Source organism: Saccostrea cucullata, unplaced genomic scaffold (genome assembly GCF_032062105.1).
Source record: "Saccostrea cucullata isolate Sc308-1 unplaced genomic scaffold, CSIRO_AGI_Scuc_v1 ctg6418, whole genome shotgun sequence".
NCBI lineage: Eukaryota > Metazoa > Mollusca > Bivalvia > Ostreida > Ostreidae > Saccostrea > Saccostrea cuccullata.
The window spans coordinates 20631-35593 of NW_026928860.1; the positions used below are offsets into that span (position 1 = coordinate 20631).

Genomic DNA, 14963 nt, shown 5'->3' on the forward strand with positions numbered 1-14963 from the left:
TTTAAAAGGAGGGTCAAACTCTAAGGTAAATGTCAAAAGTTCAAAAATATGCATACCCACTGAAAGGTTTTGTCCCGTTGAATTCACATGTGAAGTAAAAAAAAAAGCCCAAGTATCAATTGTTCATAAGTTAAAGCCAATGTTAAAGTGTGGTTATCTTTTGGGAATGTTTGTCAAACTCCAAGATCAAGAGTCAAATTTGGTAGAACCAAAATGAAGGTCTTGTCACAAGAAAAAAACACATTTGAAATATGAAAATCATAGTTTCAGCTTTTTTGGCCCAGTGGTTCTTGAGAGGAAGATTTTAAAAGATTTAACCTATATGTTTTAATGTAAAACTTGGATTCCCTATTCTGGCCCAACCCTATCCCCGGATCATGATTTAAGCAATTTAGAATCTACACTACTACTTGATGCTTACACATAAGTATCAGCTTTTCTGGCCCAGTGGCTCTTGAGAAGATTTTGAGCTCTCCTGAGCCGAAGGCCGTCCGTCCGTCTGTAAACTTTTTAACGTCTTTTTAACATCTTCGACTTCTTCTCAAAAACCACTAGGCCAATTTTAACCAAACTTGGTACAAAACATCCTTGGGGAAAGGGGAATTTAGTTTATTAAAATGAAGTCCCTTCACAAAGGGAGATAATCAAGGAAAGACAAAAATAGGGTGGGGTCATTAAAAAAATCTTCTACTCAAGAATCACTGGGCCAGAAAATCTTAAACTTAAGTGGAAGCATCTTAGGGTAGTGTAAATTCTAATTTGTTCAAATCATGACCCCCGGGGATGGGGCGAGGGCACAATATGGAATCCAAGTTTTACATTGAAATCTTAAAAACATCTTCTTAAGAATCACTGGGCCAGAAAAGCTTAAACTTATGTGAAAGCATCCAAGAGTAGTGTAGATTTTATATTGTTCAGATCATGACCCCCGGGGATAGAGCGGTACATTGAAATATTTAGGAACAATCTTTAAAAATCTTCTTCTCAAGAACCACTGGGCCAGGAAAGCTGAAACTTATGTGAAAGCTGAAACTTATGTGGAAGCATCCTGGTGTAGTGTAGATTCTAAATTGTTCAAATCATGACCCCAAGGGGTAGGATGGGTCTACAATATTGACTCCAAGCTTTACATTGAAAGATATAGATTTTTTGATAGACGCCATGCAAAGGAGAATCAAGGCGATGGCAGATGCGCGAAGAAGACATTGAAGATCTTATAGAAATTTCAATTTTCACTTTTTGGGGGTATCAATATATGAGTTTCAATAACTCATGAATTCTGAGGCAAAATCAAATTGGTATTTGGTTACATTTTCATTAAAGATAAGTTTAAACTATAGACAGGAAATCTAGGAAATAAATAAGGAAAAATAAAATGATTTCACCTTAAATGGCTCATTCCGCGTTTCTTTTTTCCTTTCAGTATATAAAATAATGTACTCTGTACCAAGTTCAGAATACAAGTGCTTCTAAGGTTTCGAACATAACCTACTCATTCAGCCGATCAAATGCTCAAATTTCACGCGAAGAATTGATTCTTCGAGATAAATGTTTTTGTTTTTTTTTTTGTATTTCTGAAATATTTCAAGGTTTTGGATTGGTTCACTGGACAGCTATGTTAGCGTGTCTTTATATATTGGTTTTATTTCTCACAAAAAAGACAAAAAAAATGTTCCAAAACCCATGTGCTGTTTTACAATCATAATTTATGTTTTAGTAACAACCTATTGTAACTTCCTAGGAAAATGCGCATTTTTTCATCATTTTATCGCAGTGAACTCTTTTGAAGATCTATCAGCAAATTGTACTTCTTTTAGAAATCAAGTCCAATATTTCCGTAATAATACAATTAACAGCAATAACAGTATCTTTATCTTACTCACCAATTTTAAGAGAAAATGTTGCTTTACCATAGCAGGACAGAACGGAACCGCAAGCATTGAATATTCGCTGTGCGGTGTACTTGAGTTTAGGTGTTTCTTTCTGCAGTCTATGTAAAGGTTATAGGCCAAAAACTGTCCATTCTGTGAGAAGTAAGAACTGTTGGAGGGCCGTTAGGCCCGAGAATTGTTCTTTTTTCTCACAGAGTGGACAGTTTGCGGCCTATAACCTACTTAAAAAATTTACCCTATTGTGTTCATAATGTACTCTCTTGGAACATTTTCTCATCCATTGTATTAAGTAAGCATTGTCTACTTATTGGACTGTCTCAGGTGAAGGTTATTTACAATCAAAAGAAACTTGAATTCATAGTAATTGTTAACTTAGTGGACATTTACAGGTAAGTGCAATTTTTAAACAACTGACTAAAGAATATTTAATCACAAGGCATGAGATTCCAACACGATTTTGTTGTGATTGTGAATGTTAAAAGCATGTCTTCTTCCAAGGAAGCATATTTCGATGCAAAACAACTTCAGATATGAAGGGCAATGCATATGTCAATCTCGTGATATTTTGAGCCTAGGATTGTCAAGAAAATGAACTTTGAGCTCAAAGTGGACGTTTTATTTTTCAAATATTTCTCAACATTTGGTCAAGGATTTTCAAGGATGCAGAAAAGCAAAGGAAATGTAGAAAGATTTCCGTAATTTAATCAACAATATTTAGATGATTTAGAAGAGGATAATCAGAGCAGAAATATAAGCGTGTAATTATTGTGTTCTTTAACTGACATAGAGAATGTTACACGGTACCCAACGTTGGTGTATTCATGCTTAAGGACGTCAAGGTGTTGAGTGATAAAAAAAATCAACAAATCGGGAGATGAGTAGACAAGACTATTGACAAAACACTCTTGCATTCCTGTAGTAGAAAAAAACGATGGGTGTGCTCCTGTAGAAAAACGAGCAAAATAATCAAAGTACTAGTGAGAAATAAGAATTTAAGGAGCGATTGATTCTTGCCAGGAGAAGTGATATCCCCTCGTGTGTTGTTGGTGCAAATTACATTCCAATAGAATTCAGAGATATTTCCTTCAAATTTAAGTTTTGATATTCATTGGGAGTTGGAATATACGTTTCTTCATTTATTGGAATAATTACAAAGTTTCAGTTTTTGTTTCTGTGACTTGGAATGGATTATTTGATTTATACTGTGAAACATGTTGGATTCATTGCCTGAAAAATATTTGTGTTGTGTTTTCTTAATCCAGTAAGTTACCTGTAGCCATCCAATAAGTTATTGAAAACTGTCCATTATTTTTAATAATAGACAGACTTTTAAACTTATTGGACAGCTTCAGCTAACTTATTGGACTGTTTTGGGCCTTGCAAGAAATAGAAAGCATTAAAAGAACAAAAGATGATGTCATACTTATGTTTTAACAATTAATTTCTCCTTCATGTAAATAATAACTAGCCCAGCTGATGTATGAGAAATGAAAACATGTAAGACTGGCATTGGTGAAATGAATCCATGGTTTCATTTAGCTGATCACATAAGTAGATTATGAAACATTATATAATGTGTGTAGGCAAATTGAAAAATGAGGAATAAAACAATGCCCCAAAATCTTACTAGCAAAATAACTAAACGAAACTAATAATTATAAGTTAATTATTAATTTATTAAAATATTGGTGAGAGGAGGGAAGGCAGGACGAAAGTACAAAATGGCCTTTCCGTTGCAATTTTTTTTCATCAATTGACAAATTGACCTGTGATTGGTCAGAAGTGGGAAGTCCTCATAATATACAAAAATATCAGTACCCTAATTAGGTGCAGGCAGCTGGGTATTGTCACTAGTGGAGAAGCCAATAAAAAGAAAAAAACTGCACTGCAGGTTTGCGTTTTACCCAGCAGGGGACAAAACACAGATGTGACAGCTAGGTGTCATCGGGAGTAATCAATAAATAATTAAACAACATTTAATATACATAATTTCTTGGAAATAAGGGTAAGGAATCCTCCAATGTGAATCAAGAGCTTTGCACTACTTCCATTCAAATTTCCCTGGACAAAGAACCTGCTTCCTTACATAAATTGCTTGCACCAACATTGCCGTTGTTTTGGAGGTTTTTTTCACCTTTAAAGTCTACTGCGACTTTGACATGCGCCTCCGCCATCTAACATTGATACATGTCTTGTCTATCCTTTTCTCTGGGTCGAGCTCTGTTCTTCAACTATGGCAATTCTTCCAAACACGTCTTCCAAACGTGTATTTCTTCTGAGCAATAGTGCCATTTAACCTCTGATACTTGCACTCTCTCTCAAAAGATTCTCTGGGAAATCTTGCATTTGTCTTAATCTTTTTTTCATTGTTATCTATTTTATTCTGACTTTTCTGCATCAGCACTTTTGAATGTCCAGAATCGGTAGTTTGAGTTTGTGCTTGTCCCTGAGTTTCAATTGCGCGCTTTGACTCCTTTTCCTGCTTTCAGCATCCGCTAGTATTTGATGCAGCTTATCCGCTGGTATTTGATGCAGCGCATCCATGGAGGTATGATTCGTCGGTATCGGTGGCTGTGCAGAATTCTCTAAAACAGTTCCTGAAACCCGAGCATTTAATTATGGCCTTGCAGTCTCATGCTTGATTTGCTCCTGACGCTAATGGGAAGCCTTGCAGTCTCATACTTGATTTGCTCCTGACCCTAATGAGTACTCAGTTATCCTCCATTTCGAATTAGCACAGGAGGCCTAATGCGATATTACGTCTCCATATGAGTGAAAAATTCTCGAGAGGGGCGTTAAACAATATACAATCAATCAATCACCTAATTCTAATTCGATATTGTGCTTGGGACGGTATCTGATGAGACTGCTAAGTGGAACTTGAAAGGTGAATGCGCAAGAGTCTCACTCAATACAATGATTTGATGCGGATACGCATTTGACATTATTCTGTGATCAAAAGTGATGCATTTGGTTCAGAAGTCAAATTTTGTTGCGCCGTTTTCTTTTTACCATTACATTTTCTTGTACGCTTTCACCAACCATTGTCCTAATGCTATAATCGCCCATTGTTTTTGTATCAAAAGGTGTAGATTGCTTTCTATTTTAAGGCGCAATTGCTCACAACTCATTTCACGAAAAGATATGTCCTCATACATCATTTCTCCCTATTAAAATATTGACATTTAAGAGTTAACTAGAATCTGTCTACACTAGCAAACAGAAAAGGTTTAAATGAAAGAAATGGATAAAAAGAAGGCAAAGAATTGTTCTGTATCTGTATTGTTACATCACAGTAACCCCATTGGGCTTTTTTGTTTTCTTTTCTCTTTATAAAAATCAGCCTCAAGCTGAGTAATATGTTTTTGGCGTAACCCATTGTGATACATGCGACGTATGTCATACAATATAAAAAAATATCAAACTATGAGCAATGAGCTCACTAAATGATACCCCCGCCTCCCATATGAGTATAATGGCAGTGTCCATGTTTTGCTGAGGAAAACCCAAAATATGTGTCGGATCAAAAAAATGAAATAGGAGGTGCACAATGGAATATGTAATAAAGATTCTGTGAAAGTTTCATCAAATGTCATTCAGTGGTATGAGAGGAGTTGTGGATAAGAGAAAGGTATCCTAAAGCGTAACAAACGGGCGGACATACCGATTACTTTATACCCTCCCGCTTTTCAGGTGGGGGTATAATAAATCGTTTATCTAATCAATGACATGTTAAAACTAAAATTAAATTATGAATATATCCATGAAATATATATGGAGATAATAACGAACAGTATTCAAACTCGAAATTCTATTAAAAAATACAAAATAGAAACAGAGCCAACACGGACCTCCAAAGCATCAGAGGTGGGATCAGATGCCATGGAGGAGTGAGTATCCCCATGCCGACCGGTCACACCCGTCATATGCTTCTTGTCATGATCGAGAAATAAGGGGAAAATCCGTTGACAATTCAGTGTTTACATAATGACCTAACAATTACATGTAGACTAGTATGAAAAACTTAAAAAGTTTAGATTAATTAAGAACATGAATTATTTCTGTATAACCTGGTTTGGTATGATGACACACCCACTTGACAACCATCTGAATTATCTGTATCCATGCAATCCTCCCATTTCCAGTCCTCAGGATTCATGGAAAATTTCAGATTAAATAAATGTACAATTAATTTCAAACAGCTACTTGATTTTACCACATGTAAACAAACAACATGGTTGCTAGGCCTATTTGTGAGTTTTTCCCTCCTCTTGCTTCCCATCACTTCTGTTACTACTGTTGTATTATTGAGCAGCAAATGTGAACTAATAAAAAGCAAAAAAAAATTTACACCCAGAGTTGTTTATTGATATTAAAATTAAATTATAAGGAATGACTCTAATTCTTGGCCGACTTATTTGACCAAGAATTAGTCATTCCATTCTTAGATCCGCGCTGTATTCACTCTGCGTAAGAGTGAATACGACGCGGATCTAAGAGGTATGATTTTAATTAGATTGGGATTAGAGTCATTCATAAATAAAAGTTTTGAAATAATGACTTTAAACGAGACTGCTGATATTCTTGTTTTAGCAACTTATTTGTCAATAACTTACTTCGTTTTAAAAATTGTTCATACGTAGAGCATGTTCTTGCGTATCGAATCAATTAAGAGATATAAATGTCGTATGTAGGTGATAAAGGTATATTGCTGCAAAAGGGAGGGAGGGAGACCAGTGTGGCATTAAGACAACTGATGCAAATGAAAATGGAGTTCTAGATTAATATATTTTTACTCACACGTACAATGTATTTTTATTGTAAATGATGGAAATCTTAAATTCAATTGGCTGAATACTGACAAAGTAAGTGTTCTACTTAAGAGATGCATACATATGGTTCAAGAGATGAAATAAAATTGCATCAGCTGCATTGATAAAAGACAGCACTCTCTATACAAGGCTACCAAATGAAGCAACAATGTTCATAGCAAAAATTTATAATAATAATAATAATAATATATATAATGATAATATATTAACAGTATTTTCTGACTCGCTTTCTTACTTATAATCCATACAAAATATGAGCAGTAATCAACCATATATATATAATGATAATATATTAACAATATTTTCTGACTTGCTTTCTTACTTATAATCCATACAAAATATGAACATTAATCAACCATATATATTTTATAATAATAAGTCAATCGATTAAGATATTTGGAAAGGCGGAAATATCATAGTTTTTTATCGACAATTCAACTTGTAAAGTGATTAATCTGTGCTATCACGTGTTCTATGGTTTAACGGAATCCTTTATTTTCCTTCATTATGAACTAATAAAATATAATATAGACATAGGTTACTATGGAGAACAGGGGTATGTTTTCCCAGACAAAATTGTCTTATCATTTTAAATGATATCTTCGGAATAAAATAATTATGCATTGTTGTGATTCAGTAAAGCAGAGCATGCAGAGGAAATGACGATTAAATATTCGTTGATATACCAGACCTCATTTTTTTTGTAGAGAATTGCGTAAGATATTTATTTACTTATTTATTTTCAATTTTAAACAGATGCATGTATGAATGTTGAATTGGAGATGGATCCAAGTAAAAGTGCACAAGATGTCATCCGATGTGACCTTTGTGAGGACGCTATAATGCAAATGTACTGTGATTTCTGTCAAGTTAACCTGTGCATTTCTTGCACAGGAAAGCATATTTCTGATGATTATGATAAACACAAAGTTGTCCCAGTCCAGCAGAGGAAATCAACCTTGATTTATCCTAAATGTATCGCACATCAAACAAAAAGCTGCAAATATTACTGTGAAGAATGTGATATTTCTGTATGTTCTTTGTGTTCTATAATATCTGATACACACAAGGGGCATACAATTTCAACTCTCTCAGATGTCTATAATGCGAAGAAAGAAGTCATTGAAAATGATACAGAAGCTCTGGAAAACATAATTTCTCCAACGTATGAAGAAGTAGCAACAGACATAGAAACTCAAATAGCTAACTTGGACGAAGAATATGAGAAACTTACCACAACAGTGACGGAACATGGAGAAGACTGTCACAGAGTAATCAGTAACATTGTGGATAAAATGAAAGTAGAGATTGAAGAACTAAAAATTAAACACAAGAATATTCTGAAAGAACATTTGGATGAAATCAAACAAATACAATATCGTATTGAACAAACACTGCTTAACCTGTATAGAATTGAAGACTCTAAGGAAGTGTTTCTAACCATGGAATACATCCCTCAAACAGAAGAATTTAGCAGACTTCCTCCCAAAGTCCAAGTTTCATTACCAAGGTTTAGTTTAAAGACAATAGACACAGATCAGTTTTGCACGCTGTTTGGATATTTGACACCTTTATACAACACAACAGAAGAAAATGGATACAAGCTGAAGAAACCAGTTACACTCAGCAGAAACTTTCTAGAGGAACCAAACCTTATCACTACTATAAATACCGGGTACGACAATCTCCGCTGTGTTACCTGCTTTGAAGAAGAAGAAATCTGGACAATAGCAAGTGATGTCAGTGATTTGAAATGCTTTAGTATTCAAGGATCACTTATAAAGTCAATTAAAATAAAATCAGTGGAATCACCATATGATATAGCAGTGACAAATGTTGGGGATCTAGTTTACTCTGACTGGGGAACAAGCACTATATATAAAGTAACTAATGAACAGATAGAGGAGGTAATCAGATTTCAGGACTGGACACCTTTACAACTCTGTGTCACCTCGTCTGGCGATCTCCTGGTTACCTTGTACAGTGATGATCAGACACAATCCAAAGTTGCGCGTTACTCAGGCTCCATAGAGAAACAAACCATCCAATTTGATGATGAGGGTAAACCTTTATATTCAGGAAATACAATTATGAAATACATCACTGAGAACAGAAACCTGGATATCTGTGTGGCTGATTGTGGAGCTGAAGCTGTAGTTGTGGTTAACCAGACCGGAAAACTCCGGTTTAGATACACCGGTCATTCTTCTACTGCAAAGTGCGCGCCATTTGAACCTTATGGAATAACAACAGACAGTCAGAGTCATATCTTGACATCAGATTGTAATAACCACTGTATTCATATCTTAGACCAGAATGGAGTGTTCCTCTGTTATATAGATAACTGTGACCTGAAGAATCCGTATGGTATATATGTGGATAAAAGAGACAATCTGTTTGTGGCAGAGTATTACAGCGGTGATGTTAAGAAAATCAAATATGTGAAGTGAAAATTAATATATAGTTTCTATTCAAAGACCCAATATTACACTTCCTTTCATACTGAATTCTTTGCATGGAATTCTTTCTGAAAAAAAAATGTTTGCATTATACGACCTGAAATTCAATTAAAATGCCGCTCATGTATTTCTTATATATTTGTCTACCCGATGTACTGATTAATTAGATTAATTAAGTGCATAATACACTGTACTTACAACTGAACAAGAAAACTCCGATTTAGATACACCGGTCATTCTTCTCCACCAAACACCAACCCATTCAACCTTTTTGGAATAACCACTGAGAGTCAGAGTCAGATCCTGACAGCAGACTTTAAAAACCATTGTATCCACATACTAGACCAGGATGGGGTGTTCCTCCGTTATATAGACAACTGTGCTCTGAAGAATCCATATGGTGTATGTGTGGATAAACGAGAAAATTTGTTTGCTGGAGAGTATTATAGCGGTGATGTTAAGAAAATCATATATATGAAGTACCGGTATAAAATAATTTACAATGCTTTTCAACGAACTATTATTACACTTCCTTTCATAATGGGTCCTCTGCAGCTTTCCGAAAAATTATCTGTATGATACGACCAGAAAATGAAATAAAATGCTACACATGTAAATTCTTTCTTATATATATTTGACTATCCTGTATTGATTCAATAAGTCCATAATACTAGTTTTGTGTACTTCACAATTAAACTCCATTACTGGGTGTCAGCAATGTAAAATAAAACTTTAGAATTTGAAAAATCTTTAGTTTGAATGTAAAAAAGATCTATGCATATTCAATACAGGTAAATCAAAATCGTGAGAATTTTTACTGTTTCAGGGTGTCATTAGGAAAATCGCCGCTTTATCATTTTCCTGGTGGTATAATTTTGTTTTTAAATATAGTTATATGTTACAAAATCTTTAAGTTATTCGTACCCTCGTATGTGTTTCCATTTGCTGAAGTCCTAGTCAAAGGCAATGAAAGCAGCAGTTTGATTTGAAATTATAAAATTTAATTAAGATGCCACATATAAAAAAAATAATGCATATATAGGATCGAATTTTGAAATGATGGCATTTTTTAAAAAAAAAATTAAAGCTTATTTAGTAAAAATTTTCGAATTTCCCCCTTTTAAAAGAGGAGGATAATTCTTCACACTCGTTACATTTTAGATCAAGGGAGATGTATAAATTAACTAATGGTTTAATCGGGTTTTTTAATGAATATTTTATACTAAATTAAAAAAAAATACTTCAAGCAATTGACCAAGGAGATTTCGTATAGAACACGCATCTGAGAAATATCCAAAGGCCAGGCCCCAGGGTCATGAAACAAACTGATTTAATTCAAATTTTCAATCGCCTACAAATATTCATTGATTGAGGAATTTATTTAGAAATTTGCAGATAACAATACTTCTGTAAAGCAATGTTGAAAAATGTTTTAATTTTGGTCTGCAAGACCTGTACACCATTTTATCATAAAGTAAAGATTTTGACTTAAGCTTAAGATGTTTCATGATCCCGGGGCCTGGTATCTCCGTAAATAATATAATCTGGAATTCGTCCAAGTTTTAAAAAATATTTTTTTTAATGATATTGAGACTTAAGATTGCAATTGAGTAATTGCTGCATATGAAACCTGACCAAAATCTAGGATTCAATAAAAAACAATAAGGTTGGCTGAATAACTGCTAGCATATTAAAACTTACTAAAATCTTAAGATTTCAAACAATACATTTAGTGGAATGCTTGATTAACTGTAGAAGTTTTGGCTACATGATCCGTAGATATTGACAGTGGTATACGTAGCTCGTTTGATAAAGTACCTGACCAATGATACAGGAGTCCAAAGTCTGATTCCCTGTCCAGCATTTTACATGTATTTTCTTATCATTTCTTCTTGCTTACTACACTACCTTCTTTAAGATTGCCCCTAGCAACATACAACATGCATGACATAGATGCAATTAAAGCATCTGCACAGATGACAACAAAATTCATATTTCACACTTTAGTGAGTTGTATTTATTGAGTTTAAATTACACTTCACAACAAAGCATACAAAATCCGAGTCCTGGTTCTTATTTTACAATACACCTGGATATTGTTATAAATGTGGGTGTATTTCAAACTTGTCAGTTGGGTTTTTTTTTTTTTGGCTATATGTAAAATTATTTCCGTAGATAAATTTTATCTATATCTTTTTTTAAAATCCTGTTTTAGACCTGAATGTCTGTAAAAATTCCCAAGCCTAAAATTCTTGACAAGATGGAAAATATATATGCACAATGATACCATAGATTACATCAAATAAATGTTAAAACACATTTTATTTGCTGAAGAGTGTAATTTTGTGCCATATTCCTTGTTTTTATTCAAAGGATTATGCATCCTGGTTAACAATAAATGTTTTAATCTGCCAAATGTAAAATAGAAAAATAATATGAAGAAAAATTCTCAAAATCATTGAATTCTTTCTTTACACCTTGAAAAACAAGAGTAACCTGACAAATGACACACAATAAGAATACTTTAAACACTTTTAAACTGTGAAAATTTGAGAAGAAAGTACACTAATGCCAATGAAATTTTTCAATTCAGCAATTGAAATTTTTCAACGTAGAGGAAAGTGAATATAGAGCACTTTATACAATACAATGATATAAAACCAGCTATGTAATATCACTTAATAAAATCAAACAGTCTTCCATATAATCAGTAGATTACTGAAGCACTAAAATCGCAATAAACACATATATTATCTCCTAGATAAAATTCCTATACACTGCTGAGCAACTCAGTCCTATATACTGTAAACCAAGTATTATACGCGTGCGATAAATATCCGCGAGTTCCGCGAGTAACATCTGCTCGCGGATATTTATCGTCGCGAACCAGTTGTTCATTTTCCCATGTTATGATTAGAGTTATCTGCCCTTTTTGAATACCGATCCCGACGGTTCAATAAGTAATCACGGAAGAACTTTAGTGTTCTGGAAGCAGTTGAAATTTAATTACAAACATTCAGAAAAAATATAGAAACGAATGGCGAATCTAAAACTATTTGTCTAAAAATGATTAAAATGTCAATAATTATTTCAGCTTGTGTTATTATTGTTCTTTATTCATGTTATTGTCACAGACGAGTTAGAGATAGCCTGGTTAATTACCGACTAATTATGGCCAAGTCCTGCTCTGTCCCAACCATTTACAATAATTGCCCTTTGGCTATGTAGATCTTGTAAAGCGTCAATTTAATCTCCCCGATTTTTTCCCCGATTTTCATTCGAGCGTCGTGAATAATGCGTAAGAATTATACTCATGGTAACATTTTACCTGCTTTAGGTGCGGATATAAGATTTTAAATGGACGCAATGCACAGAATATCTTGAATGATAATGCGTAAATAGTACTCACGGTAGCATTTTACCTAGTTTATGGGCGAATATAAAATTTTAATTTGATACAAAAAAATACTTGTGGAAATAATAAAAAATATGACCACTTGTTCGCGGAAATAAATCGTCGCGGATGAGTTCTCTAGCGGTCAGTCGCGAATAAAAAATGACGCGTATAATAATTGGTTTACAGTATACACTATACCGTCTGTGTATTGACTATCTTACTGAAAGTTATGTATAATTTATATGTACTGTAAATCACTTTTAATTTTCAAGAATTTTGTGTTATTATGCGAGACAATGTGCTCATGAAAATATCATTCTTGCGTATATGCCTAATTGTATGAAACATCACAGAAATATAATGCAGGAGTATCATTACATGTATGATAAAAGCTGGACACATTGTAAATGTAGCAATAATGATTATTTTCTTTGGTAGGTGTTCATTTTTTACAAATGTCAAGCTTTTTTGAATACAGTAAGAAAACTAAAAGTTTAAGTTTACAACACAACTTTTGGACATTTATAATGACCAAAAATAAGAAATTTGTTTCAAATGGGTAAGGGGTATACATACATCAAAGTAATATGGCACATATATCATAATAAGTTACATAGCAAATACATTTACAACTAACATAGAAATCTACTATTCAAACACAGTATGAACTTAACAACATCAAACATTTTCACTCTGTGAAAAACAAAATAAAACTTGTGCACCCTTGAAAGCTGAATTTGTACAGGTTTATACAGATTAATACAGCTATATAAAGGAAATGCTATAACTTGTGAATACAACCATGGTGTTTAAATAAACTAATGTTGAGTAAGTACAGTAACTTCCCTTTTCCTTTTCTAATTTCCTACTGCATATGGAAAAGTTGACAGCATACTGCCATGGCTATCACTTTGTTCCTGTAAGGTTCTTTATCCCACAATGCAATTTTCCCTTCCTTCCTTCAGTGTTCTACTTTCACTCTCCCTTTGTCCCCCATGTGTTTATTTAATTCCTCCAGGATAACTTCTACTTCCTTCCTGTCCTGATCTGTGGCTTCCTCTTCCTCCTTCCTGATTGTCATCAAACACTCCTGCAGTTCACTCAGTTTGTGCTGGTGCTCAAAGTAATCTGAGTTCTTCACAAGGAGTTTCAACAGAATGAGAATTGAAGACCGGAGCTGCAATGACAAAAGTGATGGATCCATTAAAAGTTTAGAAACACTGATAGAAATATTACATGTTTATATCTACATGTCAAGATAAATAAAATAGAAAAAAATCTTGTTAATAATACAAAGATTGGTACTGACAGGCTATGATGCTAAGAGCTGATGTTTACTTTAAAAATATCAATAAATTTTCCTTCCAATAAGTTTTTTTTTCATCATATTTATGGAAATGTCCATTTTAAAACTATGTACACATGCACTACATGTCATGTACTGTATGTGCAGAGTTTCAGTCAGACACTAATTTTTGCATAAAGTAATATTACACATACATAATTAAGAAAGAAAGAAAAAAATGTCAAATAAGTTCTTATATTTAGTACACATTTGATGTAGAATGAGAGTAAGCCCTAGTCCCCTACTTTGTCTCCTGGTTGTAGGTCAGTAAGGAATCGTATTAGGATGTCTATCAGGACTTTGGCGTCATTAACATACAGAAGGGAGGCGGTGCCTGGCTGGCTGTACATGTCAATCATAAACTTGACCTGTGATTGGACAGGGTAGGTCAGGTGATCAAACATCTTCACTGGATCCTCTGAAAGAGAACACTATCTCTGTTAAATCAGTCAATGTAACATTTTACAAAAATCTACAAAAAGTAAGAAATCAAGGAGTCTTGAAATTTTCAAGAGTAAATGGTTATGGTTTACTTAAAATTTCATGACTTAAAGATACCTATTCCATTTCAACTTTACTCAATGTACAATAAAATATCAATACATTGTCATAAACTTATTTGGCATAAATTTTTACACCTACTTTATGAGATGAAGAGATGATACCAAAGGGACGTTCGGAAAATTTGCATAGTGTGCCTTCTGGTGAGATAGTTAGCAATATTGCTACATTTTTCAAGCACATAAGAAAGTAATATTTAGTTCTAAATTACTTTACAATTCTAATTTTACATGTGCCACCTGTGAAAATGAGACAAAATTTTTGTCCTCTACTTTTACTGTAAACCAACTTTTATTGGTGACGACTTTTATTTCGCAATTTACTGGGGGTAAACTAGTTCAAAACAATAATTTTCTTGATCAAGCCTTTTTCAGGTTCTGTTGTTAATAGACACATAGACTTTAAGAAACAGTTTACAGCGATGACAAGTCTCTCGAGAACTTCACGAAAAATCTCTCAAACGCAAATAAAAGTTGG

At 33.7% G+C, this 14963-nt stretch overlaps 2 protein-coding genes across 2 annotated transcripts; one reads left to right on the plus strand and one right to left on the minus strand.

Annotated features, from left to right (window-relative positions):
• The first annotated feature begins 7507 nt into the window (after positions 1-7507).
• Positions 7508-9179, plus strand: LOC134278942 (uncharacterized). The gene has a single exon (XM_062761246.1). It carries the CDS (start codon positions 7567-7569, stop codon positions 9172-9174), a length of 1608 nt encoding a protein of 535 aa, XP_062617230.1. The 5' UTR covers positions 7508-7566; the 3' UTR covers positions 9175-9179.
• Positions 9180-12772: 3593 nt separating this feature from the next.
• On the minus strand, positions 12773-14339 carry LOC134278943 (NCK-interacting protein with SH3 domain-like). Its single transcript, XM_062761247.1, has 2 exons — positions 14171-14339; positions 12773-13757 (listed from the first exon to the last, which is right to left on the minus strand). Exons 1-2 carry the CDS (start codon positions 14327-14329, stop codon positions 13542-13544), a joined length of 375 nt encoding a protein of 124 aa, XP_062617231.1. The 5' UTR covers positions 14330-14339; the 3' UTR covers positions 12773-13541.
• Between the last annotated feature and the right edge of the window lie 624 nt (positions 14340-14963).

Bases quoted from the DNA above. Each gene is read 5' to 3' on its own strand.
- LOC134278942 (XM_062761246.1), top strand. From the start codon at position 7,567: ATGCAAATGTACTGTGATTTCTGTCAAGTTAACCTGTGCATTTCTTGC.
- LOC134278943 (XM_062761247.1), bottom strand. From the start codon at position 14,329: ATGTTTGATCACCTGACCTACCCTGTCCAATCACAGGTCAAGTTTATG. The intron at 13,758-14,170 runs GTAGGGGACTAG...TTGTCATTGCAG, and splicing joins ACCTACAACCAGGAGACAAA to CTCCGGTCTTCAATTCTCAT.